At 42.3% G+C, this 19,292-nt stretch overlaps 6 protein-coding genes across 6 annotated transcripts in view; 4 read left to right on the top strand and 2 right to left on the bottom strand.

Annotated features, from left to right (window-relative positions):
• The first annotated feature begins 1,568 nt into the window (after positions 1–1,568).
• On the top strand, positions 1,569–2,541 carry LOC145706738 (uncharacterized). The gene is made up of 5 exons (XM_081784172.1): positions 1,569–1,781; positions 1,906–2,067; positions 2,110–2,175; positions 2,217–2,476; positions 2,524–2,541. Exons 1-5 carry the CDS (start codon positions 1,592–1,594, stop codon positions 2,539–2,541), a joined length of 696 nt encoding a protein of 231 aa, XP_081640298.1. The 5' UTR covers positions 1,569–1,591.
• A 1,553-nt stretch (positions 2,542–4,094) lies between these two features.
• On the top strand, positions 4,095–5,630 carry LOC145708713 (uncharacterized). Its single transcript, XM_081786412.1, has 4 exons — positions 4,095–4,357; positions 4,408–4,493; positions 4,735–4,801; positions 4,848–5,630. Exons 1-4 carry the CDS (start codon positions 4,311–4,313, stop codon positions 5,542–5,544), a joined length of 897 nt encoding a protein of 298 aa, XP_081642538.1. The 5' UTR covers positions 4,095–4,310; the 3' UTR covers positions 5,545–5,630.
• Positions 5,631–5,712: 82 nt separating this feature from the next.
• The window catches only part of LOC145708712 (uncharacterized), a 72,994-nt gene continuing 59,414 nt past the window's right edge, over positions 5,713–19,292 (top strand). The window contains exons 1-7 of the mRNA XM_081786411.1: positions 5,713–5,780; positions 5,867–6,058; positions 6,102–6,202; positions 6,368–6,701; positions 6,745–6,940; positions 6,986–7,254; positions 7,301–7,406. Coding sequence (XP_081642537.1) covers positions 5,897–6,058; positions 6,102–6,202; positions 6,368–6,701; positions 6,745–6,940; positions 6,986–7,254; positions 7,301–7,396 — 1,158 coding nt within the window. The 5' untranslated portion in view covers positions 5,713–5,780; positions 5,867–5,896 and the 3' untranslated portion in view covers positions 7,397–7,406. The remainder of the gene's footprint in view (positions 5,781–5,866; positions 6,059–6,101; positions 6,203–6,367; positions 6,702–6,744; positions 6,941–6,985; positions 7,255–7,300; positions 7,407–19,292) is intronic.
• On the bottom strand, positions 7,489–11,098 carry LOC145706735 (recombining binding protein suppressor of hairless-like). Its single transcript, XM_081784169.1, has 12 exons — positions 11,095–11,098; positions 11,022–11,055; positions 10,739–10,947; positions 10,504–10,665; positions 9,442–9,565; positions 9,320–9,393; positions 9,014–9,250; positions 8,826–8,966; positions 8,606–8,784; positions 8,439–8,564; positions 8,200–8,394; positions 7,489–7,942 (listed from the first exon to the last, which is right to left on the bottom strand). The coding sequence occupies exons 1-12, from the start codon at positions 11,096–11,098 to the stop codon at positions 7,709–7,711; spliced, it is 1,719 nt and encodes a 572-aa protein (XP_081640295.1). The 3' UTR covers positions 7,489–7,708.
• On the top strand, positions 11,296–12,383 carry LOC145708715 (hepatoma-derived growth factor-related protein 3-like). Its single transcript, XM_081786415.1, has 3 exons — positions 11,296–11,413; positions 11,649–12,120; positions 12,164–12,383. Exons 2-3 carry the CDS (start codon positions 11,685–11,687, stop codon positions 12,211–12,213), a joined length of 486 nt encoding a protein of 161 aa, XP_081642541.1. The 5' UTR covers positions 11,296–11,413; positions 11,649–11,684; the 3' UTR covers positions 12,214–12,383.
• Positions 13,226–13,963, bottom strand: LOC145706714 (structure-specific endonuclease ANKLE1-like). The gene is made up of 3 exons (XM_081784147.1): positions 13,698–13,963; positions 13,520–13,650; positions 13,226–13,476 (listed from the first exon to the last, which is right to left on the bottom strand). Exons 1-3 carry the CDS (start codon positions 13,943–13,945, stop codon positions 13,226–13,228), a joined length of 630 nt encoding a protein of 209 aa, XP_081640273.1. The 5' UTR covers positions 13,946–13,963.

Genomic DNA, 19,292 nt, shown 5'->3' with positions numbered 1-19,292 from the left:
GGAGACTCCCTCCCCCCAAAAGACGCCGCTCTCGCACCCCCACTCGCCGAGAACGCAGCGCCGATGAATGTATCCAAAGAATGCGTCTCACTTCAATAATATCTCACTCATTTGGCAGCTCAAACCTGGGCGTAAGAAAACCTGAAAGCATGTCGGGGCGTGGAAGATCTAATGAAAAGCCGCGAGGCGGCATGACTGTAATTTAGAAATAGCTTGGAAGGATAATTTCGTGAAGCCGCCTTGCGGTTTCATTAAAAAAAAGCGGCCTTACATTAGGGATCTTCCTAGCCCTGACTCAGGTTTTAAACACAGGTTCCATGAGTTTCTTACTGATTACTGCATAAATACTAATAAAGCTCATTACAGTATCAAAACAAATAGAAGTGAATTTCTCCACAAACTAGCAAGAATCTGATATTTCCACGGCTCGCTTCATTTGGAATTTCTACCTCCGATTGTCATCAATTTAGATATAGAGCGTGAACAAATATTTATTAATAACAGAGCAATTTGTTATTGATTGTGATCAGTTTTAAAATTTTCTTACGGAGGCACTTTAAAGCTCAGCTAATCTATTCAGACTTTTAATGATGATTATAATTTATAATCATTTTTATGCAACGTTGTGTTCGAATCGATCTGTAAGAGCAATATAATAACAGTCAAACAAAATCTAAAACGTAGAAATACCAAAGAAAGCCGTTTGATTTAGTCACCATTTGCCGCTTTTTTTAACATTCTTGGGCAAATTTGAAAAGGAGAGCGAGTTCGGCGGGCGCGCCAAGCTCAACTGCTTTTTTTCATTTTTGAAAATCAGCTCTTTTCGAAATGACTTTTCAAAAACACGGGTACATTCTTCTTCCGTCATTCTGAAACGATTTTGACATGGTAATCTTTGTCGGGGCGTCGCGCAGTCTCTAGCGGCGTTACTGTACTTTTTAGCCCGTAATCAATATTATTTTAAATAATCTACTAGTCTACTAATACACCTTGGCAGGCAAACACAAAGAATCAAAGCTGCTAAAGCTACGTACTTTGAAGCGATAAGGATTTTTAATCTTCTCGGTCTCTGAATTTGTGGTTTACATATGTGATGATTCTTTCTTTTTTTTACATTTTGAGACTAGAATGCGCGGCGAATGTGAATTTTATAGGGCTGATTAGTTTTTCTTGAATTGCTTCCAGATCGCTTTTGGTCACTCGCTCGCAACGATAGCGTGTCACAGATAAAGCTCAAAGACAAACACTTTATCTATTGACGGATAAGCAGCTACACTCCGGAAGTGGGAAAGCGGCGACTCAATAATGTCTTCCATCAACCACAGAATATCCTCGCTGAATTCCTTGGAGTACATTTTGATCAGACTTGACAATCTCCAACCGCTCGAAATCCCTCGATTCCGTTCATGAAAGCTTCAGATTTTTCAAAATTAAGCCGGATAACTTGGCTCGTGCTCCTAAATGACTCAAAATCTGTCCGATAACTCCAGAATCTTCGACAGGGCCTATTTAAACCATGGGGAAGCCTCAACTTGGTCATTATACAATTTTGACTTTTTTGAAGAAAACGAAAAATTGAAAAGCGAAGAAAATGCTGCGACGATGCTATGGCGGGTTTGACTGCTACCATGAGCGTGAGACTGACTCTGAGTCGGACATCTCCATCTCCTACAGTCATTCGTCAGGGGCTTCTACGGGCGAGTTGATAGCAGAAGGACAAGGACAGAGACATGAAAATCCTTGCATCAGTCCTCCTAGCTCTGTTGCTTCTAGTGGCTCTCGTAAGTGCGGTATATACCGCTATTAAAATTATTTATTTTTACTTGCGCCTTGAAATGATAGAAGCCGAAGTTATTTCCTTTTGACTATAGTTATGGTAGAATACTACTCATTAAAATCTTTCAGCGAGTCCTAGTCCCTATGTGGATGATGATAGTTATAATGAAGACGGTTTTGTGGGTTTTCGATCTGACTCATCTGATCGGAGCAGTTATTGTTCTGTTGGTTCTTCAGAGGACGGTTATAAAAACTCCTCCTCCGAAGAAGATGCCAGTCTATTTGGATCAGGTATGCACACATTTTTCAGAGCTTATTTTAAGTAAAATCAAGGAAAAATCCGAGTGGACGAGCTTGATTACTCTGACAGTCGCTCTACTCCTTCACCAGTTGGATTTGGTACATTCGTCAATTGTAACTAGCATTTACCTATTTTCAAGACGGACTGACTCTAAGTCAAAGAAAGACTGCAATCAAGGAGGAAGATCTCCTGAAGACGCCTCGATGGGAGCCAGTGGCGCATGCGATCGACATTTCTGAGAACGACTTCACATGTCCCATCTGCATGGATTTCTTCCAAAATCCAACGGAGTCCGAATGTTGCCGACAGCTGTTTTGCACTGGTTGCATCGAGAAACTGTGCAAGAGTGGCTCCAAGTTTAAATGCCCTTATTGCAACGCTGACTCTTCCAAAGAAAGAGTGAATAATCTTCCTTCTCACATTAAATTGCTTAAGCTTGTGAGGAGGAGTATTATGACTCTTGATAGACCGACTTATTCCTCCATGTGAGCTGTTCGACACCTGCTTCAAGGGGATGATGGTCAAATGCACCGCTGATCAATGCTCTGTAAGTTCTTTTGAGCTCTGCTGCTAGTAGAATCAATTTTGTAGAAGACCTTCAACTACCAAACACGACTGGAGCACTTGAAAGTCTGCGAAGGTATCGTCGAGTGCCGATTCTGCGATCAATCGTTCCAGGCAAAGAGCTTTATATTTATGCAAACCAAATTTGAAATAACTGCTGAGTAAAGCTTGAAAAGATAAAGGAAAATCACAAGAACTCATGCCTTGGCTACTTGCAGGACAAGTTGCGTAGGATGGAAGAGGTCCTCGCAAAGAACAAGGAGACACTCAAGAAGAAAGAAGAACAAGTCCGCAACCACGCGCGACATTACCACTACTGAAATCAGCTGACCTTACAATTGCCTAATTAATTTTTCTCTCTTTATCTTTTTCATTGGAACATCTTTAATTGAACCAAAACACACCGCACAAACCTCTGCCACTCTCTTTTCACCGTCATACTGGAATAAATATAAAAACCTATTGCATATTAATAACTTCAGGACATTAGAATTGAATACTTGGATGCGAAGAGACTTCCAATTACCGAGCAAGGTCTAGATTATTCAAGTTTCTCAAACTTGGGGAAGTGCTTCTTGATTGATGAGCTTCTTTTCATCATGGGGCGGGTACTTCTAATACGGATCTCGACCCGCCGGTTATTATGTCGTTTGCTAGAGTGGCTCTTCGTGCGGAAGTACCGTTAAACGTTTGTTATGAAAATGAAGGCTTAGTTAGCCACTTTTCTTGTGCCATAGAGGCTTTTCTGGTGATTGAAAGAGTGCGATTTTCTCGCATTATTGAAAAGCCCAACACAGCTGCATCAGCACATGCTTTATTTTCAAATAAGTTCTACTCTCCGTTCAAGCTTCACTCGTGAAATAAGATTTAGAGCGCTAGAAAAATATCCAAAATCTGGAAAGGATTCCGATCCGAACGCATTAAAGAAAGAAATAAAGATAAAGAAGTCTAACAAATTGCTTCGACACTTGAATTTAAACGACTTAACCTTGCATAGAATAAATAATGCACTTTGTTATCGTTGGAAGAGCTTAGTGTTATCGCGAGAAAAGTTTATTTTAGGTTATATTTGAAGCAAAGGCTAGGCTTTAGAAGGTGATCAAGAATTCGCTAGAGAAAGAGGAAAATTCTAATTAATGAGAAAATCGCAAAAGTACTCAGCAGACTTTGGTGTCGGCTGTTGAGGACTTGTATTATTTCAGCGGAAATTTGATTCTGCACAGTGAAGGGCGTCATCACCGACGGCGATTCTACTTTTTGCCGTGTTCCGTGTCTAGTACTCGCGCTCTTTACGCGGCTTTTTGCCAACCATAGTCCCGAACAATGGGCGCGATAGGGCGCGGGCCTTGCGCCTCCTCCCTGTCTAGTAGCCGGTGGAGGTGCAGTGGTTACCACCAACACTGTGGCACCACACCGGACCGCGCTGCCTGCGCCAGCCCTCCTCCACACTATTCCGACTTTGGACCGATTTTTCGCATCTCACTTGGTTGCATATAAAACACACGTAAAATGGAGCTTGTTTGAAACAAAAATAGAGTTAACGTGCAAATTGAAATAGAAACAGAAGGTTGCATCAGTAAAATAGAGAAACACACAGCAATAACGAAGCAAAGAGAAAATTCTGAGGATTAAAGAAAAATGTTCCGTTCAAAATGAAGAGAAAGCTAGAATGGCAAACTCGCAACTCAAACCACCCAAAGTCTTCAAAAAGCACAGGTACGAAATCGAACTGAAATTTTTAACAGAAAATAAAGCAAAAATTAAAGTAAGAAAGGCGAAAACAGATCGACTTGCTGGCGCTCTTTGAAATGGAAAATCGCGATTTTATGCTGCTACAGTCACCGCCAAAAGGGTAAAAAACAATGCATAGATTTTAATATTCGATGGCGTTTCGTTGTCGTAATTGATAAGAAAGTGGCTTGAGCCTCTCCTCCCCGGAGAACTAGACCGGCGCCTGCCATGTATCAAATGATCAGATAACGCTTAAATCAATTTTGTAAAAACAGCAGCGCATTTTTATCGGACTCTAGCATTACTCCAATTAGGGGTTTTCAAATTTACACCCGCCACAGCGCCCGTAAACATTCATTTAGGGTCGAGCCTGCTCCACAATCTTCTTATTCTAATTGTGGTATTCTCCCAGGTTTATCTTCTACACAGGTGAGCATTTTTACTTTCTATTTGTTGAAAACGACGACATTGATAGATATGGACTCCACAGAGGCCGCAAAAGCGCTGATTCTAGCGTTCTAATGCAGATGAAACGATCGTATCCGTTACAAGGCGCTACATCTCAGCTACAGCAATTTGTTGAGCAGCAGTTCGGCAAGAACTTGGAGAACCCATTTGCCTACGAAGAGCAGCAAAATCCCTTCCAGTTCCCATTAACTAATCAGCAGCCCTTGAACAATCTCGTTCAGCTTCCGGAATTGCCAAATGTATTAGAAACGAATGAAATCAACCTCCAGCCAAGCTTAGCTCCTGTCAAAGAGGAAGCTGTTGAATCTCCAGCGCAAGCTCCTGAATTAACTGTGGGAGTTGTTCAACAAAAAGATTCGCCACTGGTCCCGCAACAACTGGGAGAACCAGATCAAGGAGCGAATTTAAATGCCATCCGTTTAGAAAGTCCAAAACCTCTCGACTTAGCGAGTGAAGTCATTCAGAATCCACCCCCCGCACAACCAGAAGTTCTCCCAGCCGTCCCGGAAATTCCTCCAGTCGCTCCGCAAGTTCCTCAAACTCAAGATCTCGCAAACGCGGCTGATCCTGTCCAAGGGTTGCCCAACCAGGAGCAGGCGCCAAACCTCTTTCCAAAGCCAGCATCCTCACTGTTACGGAATCACAAATTCGGCACATTTCTTTCGCTCTTCACCGTGCGCCAGCCACAACGTGAAATCAAGTAAATTGAGCTCAGATTCGCATTAAATCCGACGGCTAGATGGAGTGGACGCGACGTTCAATCCTAAGACGTTGCGCTTTCACGTGTTAATTTCCGTCTTTGAACTTTTTTCGAGCGAATCTGAGTCATAACGAAACTCTTAAATTTTGGATAGAATTTTTGTGATTCCGCTCGAAGCTGTCATCTATCTTTTTCGACATTCCCTCATTACAGTCAGTCTCGCCCGAGAAGTGTCATGTACTTAGGCAGCGTTACCACTTTGCTATCACGGGCTCGCTCATTTAGTTATCAGTTTTATAAATACCGCGCGCATATCTCTAACGCACGCCAGATCCTCTGCCAACCCGCCGAACCCAATGTACGAGATGGACAAAAGCAAGCTGTTGATTCCTGTGCTGCCGTGGGGACCAGCCGAGCAGATTCGCGGCTTCCGTGAATCCCTACTAATGGGCTTTTTCATGAACAGGACAGTCTGCGTTCCCCCTTTTTGGCGCGAGCGCAGTCCAAGCGCGTTTAAGGTTCTATTAGCAGCATTAACAAGGAGTTTATGAATCATTTAAGATGGTGGGAGAGGGACTTCCCGCTGGCGCTCGAATAGACGTTGACGAGCTTTCGAAACTAGTCAATGTCTGCTCGCTGGAAGATGTTATAGCTAAATGCGGGTAATATTTTCAGTATTTTCACTATTTTGATTAACACACAGTTGATTAAGTAACATTTTACGTGCATTTTGGTGTTTTATTCTATTTTGGATTATCCGGGTCTGAGAACGAGCCGTATATTTAACTATATCAAATCAGGTTCCCTCGGCTTAGTTTAATATTTAGAAAGCAGTTTACGTCGGTTATGCTGGGCCAAAACATTTGCTCCAAATACACGAGGAAGCGCATCGCGGAGCTGGAGCAGCGGCTGAGCTTTGATCCGATTTACACCGACGAGGATTGCACGCTGGCGGACGGCGTGAAGCTGAGCCCGCCCGGCTTCACGGAGAAAATGGTGAAGCTGCAGCCCAAGGTCGAGGATGTGCAGCAGCAATTTCCCGTGGCGTCGGACACGTGCACCTTGTGGCTCTATCCATACATTAATTTTATTGAGAGCGAGAAGAAACTGCTCATTCCGTTCTTGACCCGCGCGTCGCCACCCGAGGGAAAATGGCTCAAGGTACGCATAAAAAACTGGCGCACTCGTTTACGCTTATCTCGAGGACATCATCAAGTACACGAAGCGACCCAAGTACATCCACCAGATAGTGAACGACTTCTTCGAGCTGAATAGTCTCGACAAAAGCAACTATTTGGCGATTCGATGGGATTTCGAGAAAGACTTTTCGGACAGCTGCGAGAAAAAGAAGGATGACTTTTTCTGCAAGCTGACTAGCAATAGCACAGAAGCTATTCGAGGTCCGAATCTTCTCTCTCCGACGTTTTTTAACTATAACATTTCAGGCTTAACGAATTATGTAAAGCAGTATAATCAAAAGAAGAAGCTGAAAGGTGTCTATGTTTCCACGAATCCTGATATGCACGAAAAGATTTTTACAACGCTGACGAGCGTCTGGAAGGCCGAGTTCGACGGACTGATCCCGCTCTTTACGCGCGACGATCTCAGCCCATGCGTCGAAAAGGTGAACTGCATGGGCGTCGATCTTGCCGACGCTGTCGATACTGCAGAAATAGAGCTGTGTTACCGCTCCGCCGCATTTTTACGCGCTCAGGTAACAAGCACAAGGCGACATAATTATAGCATAAATTCGTGTATAGTATTCAATATGGTCGAGAACGATCGATTTGGAACGACGGGCGACTCATGTACGCTCGCTGGCCGATAAACTCTTCACCGATATTATAAATAAATAATCTTCAATCTGTAGCCTACACCAATAAGCATACACTTGACCCTTTACATATACTTGAATAATAAACATCGAATTTTGAAACGATCGAACTTTATTCCATCTTTTATACAGTAATTATTTATAAGTTAGCGCTTCTTGAAATATTCAATCGCATCAATGGCAAAATAGCAAAGTAAATTGAAAAGAAGGTAAAGTACATGTGAGCACTTGGGCAGCAAATAAAAAAATACAGCTAAAGTTATTGAGTAGGCTTAGAATTATAATAATTGAAAAGGATTGTACAAGTCTAGCAGTTCGCCGGGAGTTACTCGCACTATAGCTTGCTATAGTCGGTCTTGATTGAGTGAGTCTGCGAACTTGCTTGGATTGGTGCAGCGGGGTTGTTCTGGTGGAGATGGGAGCTGGCGGCCGTCTCCACAGAGCCTTCCACTTTGGGCATGAAGCTTCCGTTGGGCGCGTGTGAGTATAGAGAGTGCAGGTATTGCTGCTCCGCGCCGCTTTCTGTCTGCCAGACGCCTGCCAACGCTGCTTGTGACAGGTTATCTATCTGAAAACGCAGTTAACTTACAAAAGAACGGAACATAAATGAAGAGCAGTTAAAAAATATGCCTGACGAGCACACACATGAAAATCAACAAGATCGGTTAAAATTTGAAAGAGCTAGCGTTTAGAATAGCGCTTGAATTTGTAAGTAAGTGCTATTAGCAACTACACCTCTAGTTGAGTTGGCTGGGTGTGCTCTGCTCTATTCTAGTGGCAGTCGCCCACGGAAGTCGACTCTGAAATGATTTTAGCCGTGTGTACCGAAACGGGCGCGTTGCTTCCATTTCCCATTTCAGAAATGGTCGGATGAATGTCCGGGTCCAATCTCGGGCGTTTCACGCTTGGGCTGCACGAAACAGGCAGAGCTGTAGCCTCCTCCGGCTCTGGGCAGTATGTGAAGTTCTCTTGCTCGTAGGGGAAGATGACGCCGTCAGAGCGCACCAGACTGATCGGCACCTTTAGAGTATTTTAGCATTATTTCAAGGACTTTTTGATCTTACGTCTAACTTGTCTTTCGATTTTGTGATGTCCCAGTCGGGCTGGACTAAGCTCCGGTCGGGCACGACTGCGATCATGTTTTCATCTGATCGGACAATCGTTTCGGCCTCGCATTCGCCGAACCAAACCTATGAATCCATTTAAAAATCAATTAATGTTATTTACACACCTTTAAATTGGAACTAAAGTGCTTGCCGCAAATGTCTATGCACGCGGTCTCTCCAGAACCGTTGAGCAGGACTTTGTCGATAACTGGAACCGGCGAGGGAAGCTCGGCTGTCGAGCCCATTGCTTCGAAGAAGGAGTACTTTGCTTGGTCTGTTGATATAATTGTCCAAGCGCAGCCGTCTAATCCAATTTGTTAACTGGAATTAGCAATTGATCGTTACCTGGAATAATGTGTTTTCTGTCGTCCCCTTGGACGGGCTCAGCTTGGTGCTGGATAATCTTCTCTGACTGGATGCAAAGATAGTTCGAAGGCGTGTTTTTGATATGAAAGCAGCATTTGTGAAGTTGCGACACTGGATCATCTGAACGCATATCCCTTCCGTCTCTGAGTCATGTTAAAGATTTTTACCTGCGTCCAGTAGCGCTTGGGTTTTGTCGACTTTCCTAATCACCATTAGGGGCAGTGCCATGGTAGTTTCTGTACAAACAAGCTTCACCGTCTTGCCATAGTGGATGTATCCCTCCTCTGTGTCGAATTCCTCGCCCTCAATTTCATCGTCCGGAATCAAGTGGATTTTAAATGATCCCCACTCGCTCGAAGACGCAAGGAAGTTGTTTTCTTCCACATGAAGGTATCTCGTCGAAACTAAACGCGGCTCATTATCCAATTCAATCCAAATCACAAATCGTGATTCAATATAAACTGGAGGCTTACCTGTCTGTGATCTTAGACGATTAAATAAAGCTACTTGAGTACCACCTAAGATGCACAAGTCAGTATTCTTGAGACTACGAGTTTAGATTTTAGACGCCAGAGTCAAACGAGTAAAGACAAACCTTTGCTTCTTCTTCGACGGTTTGGAGATGACCTTGATTGTCCGCGACTCAAAAGTGCCCAGGCTTTCACCATTCCCGTAGAACATCTTTACATTCAGCGTAAAGTGCTTTCTTTTGTCAGCATCTAAATCAGCCTTTACCAAAAATGTAAACTTGACCCATCTAAGTTATGATTAGGTACTTTCACGGAAAAATCAAGATGCTTCGATAACCTCGAAAATTTATCATCTTGTACAGTTTTTTACGCTGATTCCAAATATGTATTTACTTTTTCAATTAATCCACATGGTGGCGCGAGAGAGCGCTTTAAACTTTCGAAGATGGTACCTCTTATTCTAACCTTTCAGGTTGCATATTTCGATCCAAAAATGGTTTGAATAAAGTAATCTTGCCAGCAAACCTTTTGCTCGTGATTATTAATTGAGAGAGCTCACAATTTAAGCCTTTAATAAGCCTGAAAAGCTCGCAGAACAAACACTTATTTTTAGACCTATTTCACACTGAGCGCGCGCTAATCGGAATCAATTCACCGAGCGGAAATTTCAATAAATAGTTTATTTTGAGCAGTTTTCGGTAGTAAAAACAGCTCTTGAACTTGCAGCAAGAATTCGAACCACTCATTTTGTCACCTTCCACCGAAAGGTTCGGCCCTCGCTGCGGGCGACGCTGCTCCGGGCCCTTCGCGAGTTGCGACATGCCTCTAGTTATCGGATGATTTCAAGAGACGCGTAAGCACGCGTAAAAACATTTTTACAGAGATTAAAGATAAGTGTCTGATAGAGAACATATCGAAAAAAGAATGACGGGGTAAGACGGGCCTAGAAGATCTGCCTATTTGAAAGATAAATTCCATGTTTTCCTTATATTCATTGTTTTTTTGCAAATTTTTCTATCATATTTGGAATCAGCAGGTAAGAAAACATACTTGTCTGTAAAATCAAGAAAAATGGATGAATATTTCGGGTAGTTTGGAAAGCGAAAATGGGGCCCTCGCGCTCCCGTGATAGTCCCTAGTTATGATTTTTTCAAAAGAATCTGAATCGAATTGAATTCAAGACAAACCTGAAATAAAGAGGGTCTTTGCAGCGCAAAAATCTTTTGCTTCCAAATGAAGTGGCTGCAATTCTTGGTTTTGTGAGCCAATCCCAATAAAAGCATGGATTTCGTTGTCGCCGGAGTTGTAGCCCTCTCGCTCGGAAATTTCTTTCTGCTTTCGTTTCCATCCTAAATTTCTTTGACGACAACAATTTTGGATAGTATTCCTCGTCATTTCCCAAACAAGCAGTGGTAGATTTACCTTTTCCTTGAAGATAAACAGTAGGAGGAGGGCAAAAGAATCGCTTTTCAGTTCCGTATGACTTCTGCGCTACCTTTGCGTGATTGATAATCAACGTCGTGTTGCAAGGATTGGCAATGTACTCGCGCATCGCTTCCTTCGTAAGCCTTTGAACAGGTCGTTCCTCGCGCAGCTGGGCAATCTGGGCGGCGTAGTTTTCTCTGCATCGTCTTCATTTTGTTTGATAATTTCGACGGGATCGCTTGCTTTGCTCCCCTTGTCGGAATCGTCAGAACCAATCGGCTTGGGTATCACGGGCTTCGGAAGTTCGTTTTCAGCTAAATATAGAATTATGAGAAAATAGATGATTTTTAAACCCATCCTCGCGCCGAAAATTTTCGCGACGCTCCAACTCAATTGCAAATTGCGAACTAATAGTGCTAAAACCGACTGTCTACTTAGATTCGAGTGGGAATACTGAAGGTGACAAAAATAATTTGAAGATATCGGTTCGTTCTTATTTTCTAAGCTCCAAAACAAGCTGAATAAGTTTTATTTCGAGCAGAAAAAGCTTTTAAAAACAACAAAAAAATTCCCCGAAGGAAACTTTTTCTTCAAAAAAAAGTTATTTTTGCAAAAAGAGAGAAGAAGTAAACTAATAAGAAACGTAAAAGAGACTTTATTCACTCGTACTAGGTAAAATATCTTCGCCCTATTTAAAAAAGGATACATTAGAAAAATACTAAAATTCGAAAATTAAATGAATACTCCAGATTGGTCCGTATCAAAAAGGACCCACTTAATTTTTCATCACTAGACATCGTGCTTTTTCGAATGATTATTTGTTTCTCGGAGAAAAAAGTTTCTAGACTTATCATCCACCTCTCACGCTTTTGAACTTCAATTCAGAAATCAAAAATTCTATTTTCAGAGACAAAAGCGAAAAGTACGAAAATAGACCTTGTCAATGGCGACCGTTCCCGTTCACCCGCTGGCTAGTGGCGACCTCGTCTTCGCCAAGATGAGAAGTTACCCTGCATGGCCAGCTCGGATCGACTGCATCCGACCGAACAGGTGCCCCACCAGAGACCAAGGAAACCTCCCTGCACCCGTTAACGATCCCGAGTTCCACTGGCCGATCTACTTCTACGGCACCCATCAAATTGCCTGGATCCCTCAGAAGGACATCTACCATCTTGAGGATTACAGAGATGAGTTCGGGAAGAACCCGCGAGTCAAAGATGCGATGTACGAAGCGATGAAATATACTTGGGTTCACTTCCAGTTTGGAGACGGGAGCAATCACCAGGCCTGGTCTCCTCGCCATTCCGAAATGGCTAAAGCTTGGTTCGCTAATCAATCAGATGAAGTTGCTAACGAAACCGAATGGGATCATATCCTTGGTGAGTTTTCTTAGAAAATCGGTCGTTTCAAAAATAGTTTTAGAACCTCCACAAAAGAAGCAGAAAACGAAACGAACTGTCAACAACAACTAGAACCAGAACCTTTTGAAAACATAAACTATTTCTTTGAAGCACCTATTTCTTCGACTATTTTTTTTAAAACTGCACTCTCAAAGGGAATTTTTAGTCTGTAATCTACCAAGCCCATTGTAGATGGTTCGTTATTGCTATTTCCGTCAAACAAGTTGGACTATCATTTTCCAATAAACCACAAAAGAAAAAAAATCATGCGCAAATTGACTCTTGCACTCATTTCTTAGAAAAGAAGGATGCCTTAATGTAATCTACAGTAGCAGTGATTACCTTCTGTGACTTGCATCTGTCTCCGCTTGTGACTGTGTGGTTGTTTTCCCTAGACGTTACTTCGTTCGGTAACTAACACTAGTACCAATCATCTAATTCTTAGAAAGCGCATTTTCGTAACAACAATTCCGCAGCCTTTCTCCTTCTTGAACGCGAGCTTCTCTCGTCGCCGCAATAGATGTTCAGATTTTTTTTGAATTATATTTTTGAGAGTGGGAGCGGAGGAGTGTGTTGTGAAGCAGAGCGGCTCGGCGGGAACGGGCGCCAACTCAGTAAAGCAAACTCACCCAATCAACTCACGTCAACGAACGATTCTCACGGTTTGAGGCGGTCCGCCCCGCGAGGAAAACACATCTTCAACTTGAAGACCGCTCAACAAAAGAAAAATCGATCCTGCATGATGATCTAAAATCGCCTTTTCGGAGGAGCGAGTTTAGCTCGATGCAGTTGGTCAAGTTGACAGCCGACTCGACTTTTTCTTGAAAGAGTGAAGTGGGATTTATTAAAATATTTAAAAATAAAAAAACAGTGCTTTTACACATGTGAAGGATACAGAAAATGCTCGTTCTCAATGAGGTACATTCTGCAGGCCTGGCAGAGCAACTCGGCCCCGAGCTCGCGAATGTCTTCGTCTTTCCATTTCAACGAGAACTTCTCGCGTTTATAATTCGTCAAGTTCTCGATATTGATTGCTTTTGGAGGCTATCACTCGTAAGTTCTTTTTCATAATTCATTCAAATAACTAAAAAACGGAGATAAATGAAGCCATTCCTTCGATCATAGCAGCTTCTTGATTGAGCGCCTGAGCGTTGCTAATATTTTTCGAGAATTCGCAAACCAGCAGGCCATAGTTTTGCTCCTCGTTGGGTTGAACATTCGACCTCGGCGTAGCAAAAATCTCTTGAATGGTTTTCAGTTTCATCTTGTAACCAGGCTTCTTGGAACTGAAGTCCATCGCTTCCTTGATGTGCGCGTGCGCCCGAGTACCAGTGCCTAGAATTCTACATTCGAATCAAAGTTTGACGAATTAATGTACCTTTTCCTACGTAGAAAATTGATTTCATGAAACATTTCAAAATATCGACACTGGACAGATTCGGATTTTGCTGAACTCTTCTTGTCAGATTGTTTGTCTTCCGCGGATCAAGGAGGAGGTAATTGAAAAATCTAAAGAAAGACGGTGGTGCTTGAAATTTTTTGCACCTTATCGTTACCGTTTGGGATCTTTTCCAGGAGTGCGGGAATCGTTGCAAACTTTGTTTCGTAAATTATTCTCCCCAGTAGGTGGCCCACGAATATCCACTGTGTGAATTGCTTCGATAAGTTCGGCTGAAAATTCGACTCCAACATCGCGCATTTTTCGCAATTTGCCTTTGAATCGACATCTGGCTGCATCGGTGAGACATGGAGGCACGCAAACCTTGAACTTTCTCAGCTCAAGTCGCAGCTTTGTATCGTCCATTTCGCCTACTTCTGAGCTAGAGCTTTTCGTAGTTTCAATTTTTTCATTCATCAAAATTTAATTGAGAAAATGTTTCGCAAACGATTTCGGGTATTTTCGCCATTATTGATCATTTGCGAGTTTTCAGAAATAAAAATTCATGAGTGAATGATTCGATTCACGGAAAATGAAACTTTCCTAAGATTGAGATTCGGCTGCTCTTCTGTAGCCGAGAGATTCTCCACTTTTCGCGCAATACTTTTTCCGTCTTCTATGATTTCAATCGAGTTTTCCATCGACGAGAATGAATATTCCAGGTGGAAGCTTTGTGCCCCCTCGCTTGTTGTCAAATTAGCAGGATGATCTTCCGCGAGAATCTGATCTTCCTTGACTGGTGTCATCATCAAGGAGGGAGGAGGCGGCTCCGTGGGAACATTGACCAAGTCGATGATGGACCCCGGCATCATCGAGGGCAGGGCGCTGTTGTTTGTTTCAAAGAGCACCGTTGCTAAACCAGATTTGTCTAGATTGGCGTTCTTGGAAACGTCACCGGTCTTCTGCTTCTTGGGAGTTCTCTTCTCAGGCGAAGGGTGGACCACTATCGATTGGATAAAGTCCGGTGGTGGTGGGAAACTGAATGACGAGGAGGTAGTGGAAGATTTTCGCGAAATTGTCTTTCCCGGTGTTTCGCAGGTAGTTTCAGTGGGCGTTGCTGGGTTCTCTTCTCTTGAAGTTTCTATTCTGGAGCCGCCTTGGAGAGCAAATGTTTCGTTATTATGGTAATCTGATGACACGTCGACCTCCTTGATTTCAGACTTTTGCGTGTTGTCTAGTTTGGAAACTTCCTTCCTCTCACATCTTCCTTCTTTCGAAGACATACGCCGCACGCTTTTGGAACTGCTGGACGTTTTTGATTTGCGAGCATGTTCGGAGGACGAGCTTTCATCCGTCAAATTAGCTGAAGGATCTTCGCACGCGGCAAAATTTGGCAGGACAAGCGACTTTTCAAAGTACTCAAACAAACTTGTCTCCGTTATGGATCCCTGAAATTTAGGCAGTGTTGATTTAACATCGTTAAGGGAGTGCTTGAGTACGACGGAGCTTTCAGAATTCGCACAAGTAGGGTCGGGGATATCTTTAGTTTTGCTTGGATTTTGCAGATTTTCGCTCTTTGATTTGTTTAAAGAGTCGTTGTCGATGGTCTCTTCAAGGGCGGCAGGAACTTTTGGAACTGGAAGTTTCAGGGGCTTGCTTCGTAAACTGAACTCGTTTTGCCTCTTTAGAGTGGTCCCGGAAGAGGTTGCAGGGGCGATCGGCGTTACAGTCACTGGCGGAATAGAAGGACATAAGACCTCAGAAACCGGTGATAAATATGGAGGAGTTTGCGTGGAGAATTCGCGAAAGGAACGAGGGGTCGCAGATTCAGGACTGTTTTCTTTTTCTTCTTGATGAGACTTTTCGATGACAGAAGGCTCCTTATCAGAATCGTCGAACAAGCATCTACTGTGATCTTCTGAAGCTTCGGTCAAATCATGTGTTTGATTATTCGAACGCTCCTGAAGAGGCGGTTTTTCAGGTGAAGGGTAGACAAAGGCACTCTTCGGCGAATTTTTGCTTTCTGTCAAAGTTGGCCGTGGCAGCGCCGTGATTTCTAGTGGTAGAAGTCTCCAATTGTGGCAGGTCGAAAAAAATTTTTTTTTTTCTGATTGGCTCATCTGAAAGAGCTTCTCAAACTGTATAAAAAACGTTTTTAGAGTCTGCTCAAATCTTCGAAATTTTCGACATTTGGACTTGATAAAGGTTGAAATTCCGAAATTTTAACTGCTCATAGAGCAAAATTTTTCCATAACAAAATTTTTTTAATTTTTTGGAATCTCTATAGTCGAATCTATGTGCTTGCGAAAATTGAAGCAAATCGGGCAACATTTGGGCTGTAAAAATTTTTTGAGGATTAGTTTTGCACTAATTTCGCAAATACAAAGCATATACTTTTATTAAATTACAAACTACAAAAAGTAATCAAATAGTGCTCTGAGGTCACTTGAGGTCATTTGAGGTCATCTGAGGTCATCTGAGGTCATTTGAGAACAATTTTTTTGCCGTTAAATTACATTTTTTATTTTTTTAATTTTGAAAATAATAATTTTGAGCAAAAATATTGCTCATTTGATTTTGAAAATTTTTGTTTCAATATCGATCGACGGTGAAGTGTACACATGCGCTCGCGATTCCGGAACTACCTCGCTCATTAATGATTATTTAATGGATGCATCAATCAAAATCACAGTATGAAAAAATTTCCAAACTAATTTCTGGCTGGCAGTTCACTTCGAGAAAGTTAATTCTGTGAAACACACAAAATTGAAAGAGAAGAAGAGAAAGCTAAGAGAAAGATTGTTAATAATTTTCGATACCCGTGACAGGTATACTAAATATATATATTTATTCTTAAAATTATATAAGACGCTTGTTAATTGCAGAAAAAATCAAAAACAGAAGAAATCCTGCCAACGACTGACTCCAAAGAAAGTAGAATTCAAACGAAGACAGAAGGTATGCTTTAAAGACTTCCCCCACGGTTTTGGCCTAGATGGGCCTCGCGCAGAAAAATTCTGAAAAAACAGTATGTTCGGTGGTCCTTCTTATACTTATTTATTATAATTATCGTTTGACTTATTTTTTAAACAGATATATCTATTACAAGTCTAAAATTATAAAAGGGAATTTAGGCCATTATAATTCCCTCATTTTACAATTTTCCGTAAATCGGAATAGCGCGGACCAGAGTTACAAATTTTGTGAGCTAGCTGAGGTGAGCTATATGAGCTAGATGAGCTACAGCTCAGCTCAGCTCAGCTCAGCGATTTCGAGGTGAGGGTCAGCTCAGCTCAGCTCAGCTTAATTTTTCTGAAGAAAGCAAGCTCAACTCAGCTCAATGGTTCTTCGAGAAAAGTCAGCTCAGCTCAGCTAGCTCAATTTTAACCTCGACTTAGCTAGCCCAGCTCAGCTCAGCTTGAAAAATTGTCAGCTCAGCTCAGCAAGCTCAGATTGAAAAATCATCAGCTCAGCTCAGCTCAAGAACTAACAGATAAACCCCAGCTTAGCTCAGCTCAATTTTTCGACAAAATCCAGCTCAGCTCAGCTCAGCTCAGTTGTTTTCAAAGGGGTCAGCTCAGCTCAGTTCAGCTTAAAAAATTGTCAGCTCAGCTCAGCTCAAAAATTTTCAGATAAGCCCAAGCTCAGCTCAGCTCAGATGCTTTACAAGGGGGCCAGCTCAGCTCAGCTCAGCTCAATGGTTCTTCGAGAAAAGTCAGATCAGCTCAGCTAGCTCAATTTTAACCTCAACTCAGCTAGCTCAGCTCAGCTCAGCTTGAAAAAATTGTAAGCTCAGCTCAGCTAGCTCAGTTTGAAAAATCATCAGCTCAGCTCAAAAACTAACAGATAAACCTCAGCTCAGCTCAGCTCAAATTTTTCGAAATAATCCAGCTCAGCTCAGCTCAGCTCAGTTGTTTTCAAAGGGGTCAGCTCAGCTCAGTTCAGCTTAAAAATTGTCAGCTCAGCTCAGCTCAAAAATTTTCAAATTAGCCCAAGCTCAGCTCAGCTCAGCTCATTTTTTCGAAAAATCCAGCTCAGCTCAGTTGCTTTTCAAGGGGCCAGCTCAGCTCAGCTCAGCTTAAAAAAATTGTCAGCTCAGCTCAGCTCAAAAATTTTCAAATTAGCCCAAGCTCAGCTCAGCTCAGCTCATTTTTTTCGAAAAATTCAGCTCAGCTCAGTTGCTTTTCAAGGGGCCAGCTCAGCTCAGTTCAGCTTAAAAAAATTGTCAGCTCAGCTTAGCTCAAAAATTTTCAAATTAGCCCAAGCTCAGCTCAGCTCAGTTCATTTTTTCGAAAAATCCAGCTCAGCTCAGTTGCTTTTCAAGGGGCCAGCTCAGCTCAATTTCGACCACAGCTCAGCTAGCTCAGCTCACAAAAATTTTCAAAAATCTGCAACTCTGGCTCGGACCGAGAATTAAGATCACTTACGTTCGTTACACCTTTAATAGGGATGAACCTGAAATTGTCAACAAGGCAATCAAGGCCATCACGGCCAGCATGGCCATCAAGGCCATCGACCCGACCAAAAACTCGACCTAGTCGGAAATGGTGGGGTTTATATTGGCACCGAACGATCCTACCATGGATTTTTTTGATTTGATCGGTGGTGGGGTTTGGTCGGTGGGTGGTCGGCTTAAGTCGGTTTCTTTGTGTTTTTCGTTTTGACCGATTTTTTTCATTTCTCTCTGGCGATAAAAGAAAAAGAGATTGTCGACAAGGCCATCAAGGACATCATGGCCATCGAGGCTATAAAGACCATTTTAGAAATCAGCAAAAGTCCCTATAACCTGAATTCAACAACGCCCTCAAGGCCATCAATTCTAGAAAGTTGCGGGTTTCCTTTAAGACAGGCGCGGAGCGCACACCCGCTTTTTCTGCTTTCTGATCGTTGATTATTGCTTCAAAAGTATAAAAATTGATCTGCTTAGTTAAAACCATGGATGCTCGAAAACAATACCTTGGAAAAATCCCACGATTCCTTAATTCCTTCGAAGTGTCAAATGATGGCTCGGGGACCATGGCGAATCTTACCTTTATGATGTCTCGTGTCGTGCAAAGCCAACTCCCTGAGTTTGCTCCAAAGCAAATGTACAGGGCATTAGAAGATATATTGGAAAGAACTGAAGCCACTATGACTGTCGAGTCGTTTTTCGTTTTCCATTTTCAGGGCGGGCCTGTCATAAATTGCTCTTTTGAATGTGCGGTACCGCTTATCATATGAATTTTCGATTATAATCGGGATCATGGCTGTCGAATTCGCGTCCTATGATCTGTCAAAAAAATTTTAGTGTGCGAATTAATATTTACGCGTCGTTTTTCTATCTTTCGCGTTCGTCTCGTTCAATCATCTTCAGAAAGCTTTAGAAAAAAGATAATAGAAGTAAGCGCTTTAAAAGTCTCCAAAATTTCTCTAAAAATTAATTCTTTTTCTTTTCGAGTGACGACAGTTATCAAATAACCAGCTCTGATCTAGACGATCGAGAAATTGCAAAATTTATGGTTAAGAGGCCTCTTGAGCTTGCTGTTATATTTAAGACGATCTCTTCGAAAGAATGGCTCAGATTAAAAGCTGAACGATTGGTTAAAAGTTTTTTCTTCCAAAAACTTGACAAGCCTTCAAATTGGAATCAAATATCTAAAGAAACAATAGATGTTTTGGAAATGACGAGGTGTTTAGACTACAGAATATATCAACTTCATCGTGCATATGATGAGCTACGTCTCCAACAAAGAATAAGACGATCTTACAATCAAGGTGGACGACATCAGGGTTA

This window comes from Oikopleura dioica, chromosome XSR (assembly GCF_907165135.1).
Source record: "Oikopleura dioica chromosome XSR, OKI2018_I68_1.0, whole genome shotgun sequence".
NCBI lineage: Eukaryota > Metazoa > Chordata > Appendicularia > Copelata > Oikopleuridae > Oikopleura > Oikopleura dioica.
Note: the sequence above shows the minus strand (reverse complement) of the source record. Positions and strands in the feature narration are given on the sequence as shown.

What these genes read in the sequence shown, in the direction of transcription:
- LOC145706735 (XM_081784169.1), bottom strand. An exon ending in TCGTCTAAGATCACAGACAG is followed by an intron (nt 9,251 to 9,319) that starts GTAAGCCTCCAG and finishes AGCCGCGTTTAG; the next exon opens with TTTCGACGAGATACCTTCAT. An exon ending in AATCGAAAGACAAGTTAGAC is followed by an intron (nt 8,395 to 8,438) that starts GTAAGATCAAAA and finishes AATACTCTAAAG; the next exon opens with GTGCCGATCAGTCTGGTGCG.
- LOC145708713 (XM_081786412.1), top strand. Translation starts at nt 4,311, where the DNA reads ATGGCAAACTCGCAACTCAAACCACCCAAAGTCTTCAAAAAGCACAG. An exon ending in CTACAGTCACCGCCAAAAGG is followed by an intron (nt 4,494 to 4,734) that starts GTAAAAAACAAT and finishes ACATTCATTTAG; the next exon opens with GGTCGAGCCTGCTCCACAAT. An exon ending in CAGGTTTATCTTCTACACAG is followed by an intron (nt 4,802 to 4,847) that starts GTGAGCATTTTT and finishes CGACATTGATAG; the next exon opens with ATATGGACTCCACAGAGGCC.
- LOC145706714 (XM_081784147.1), bottom strand. Translation starts at nt 13,945, where the DNA reads ATGGACGATACAAAGCTGCGACTTGAGCTGAGAAAGTTCAAGGTTTGC. An exon ending in CCTGGAAAAGATCCCAAACG is followed by an intron (nt 13,651 to 13,697) that starts GTAACGATAAGG and finishes GTCTTTCTTTAG; the next exon opens with ATTTTTCAATTACCTCCTCC. An exon ending in AATTTTCTACGTAGGAAAAG is followed by an intron (nt 13,477 to 13,519) that starts GTACATTAATTC and finishes GTAGAATTCTAG; the next exon opens with GCACTGGTACTCGGGCGCAC.
- LOC145708715 (XM_081786415.1), top strand. Translation starts at nt 11,685, where the DNA reads ATGGCGACCGTTCCCGTTCACCCGCTGGCTAGTGGCGACCTCGTCTTC. An exon ending in CGAATGGGATCATATCCTTG is followed by an intron (nt 12,121 to 12,163) that starts GTGAGTTTTCTT and finishes AAATAGTTTTAG; the next exon opens with AACCTCCACAAAAGAAGCAG.
- LOC145706738 (XM_081784172.1), top strand. Translation starts at nt 1,592, where the DNA reads ATGCTGCGACGATGCTATGGCGGGTTTGACTGCTACCATGAGCGTGAG. An exon ending in TGTTGCTTCTAGTGGCTCTC is followed by an intron (nt 1,782 to 1,905) that starts GTAAGTGCGGTA and finishes AAAATCTTTCAG; the next exon opens with CGAGTCCTAGTCCCTATGTG. An exon ending in TGCCAGTCTATTTGGATCAG is followed by an intron (nt 2,068 to 2,109) that starts GTATGCACACAT and finishes AGTAAAATCAAG; the next exon opens with GAAAAATCCGAGTGGACGAG.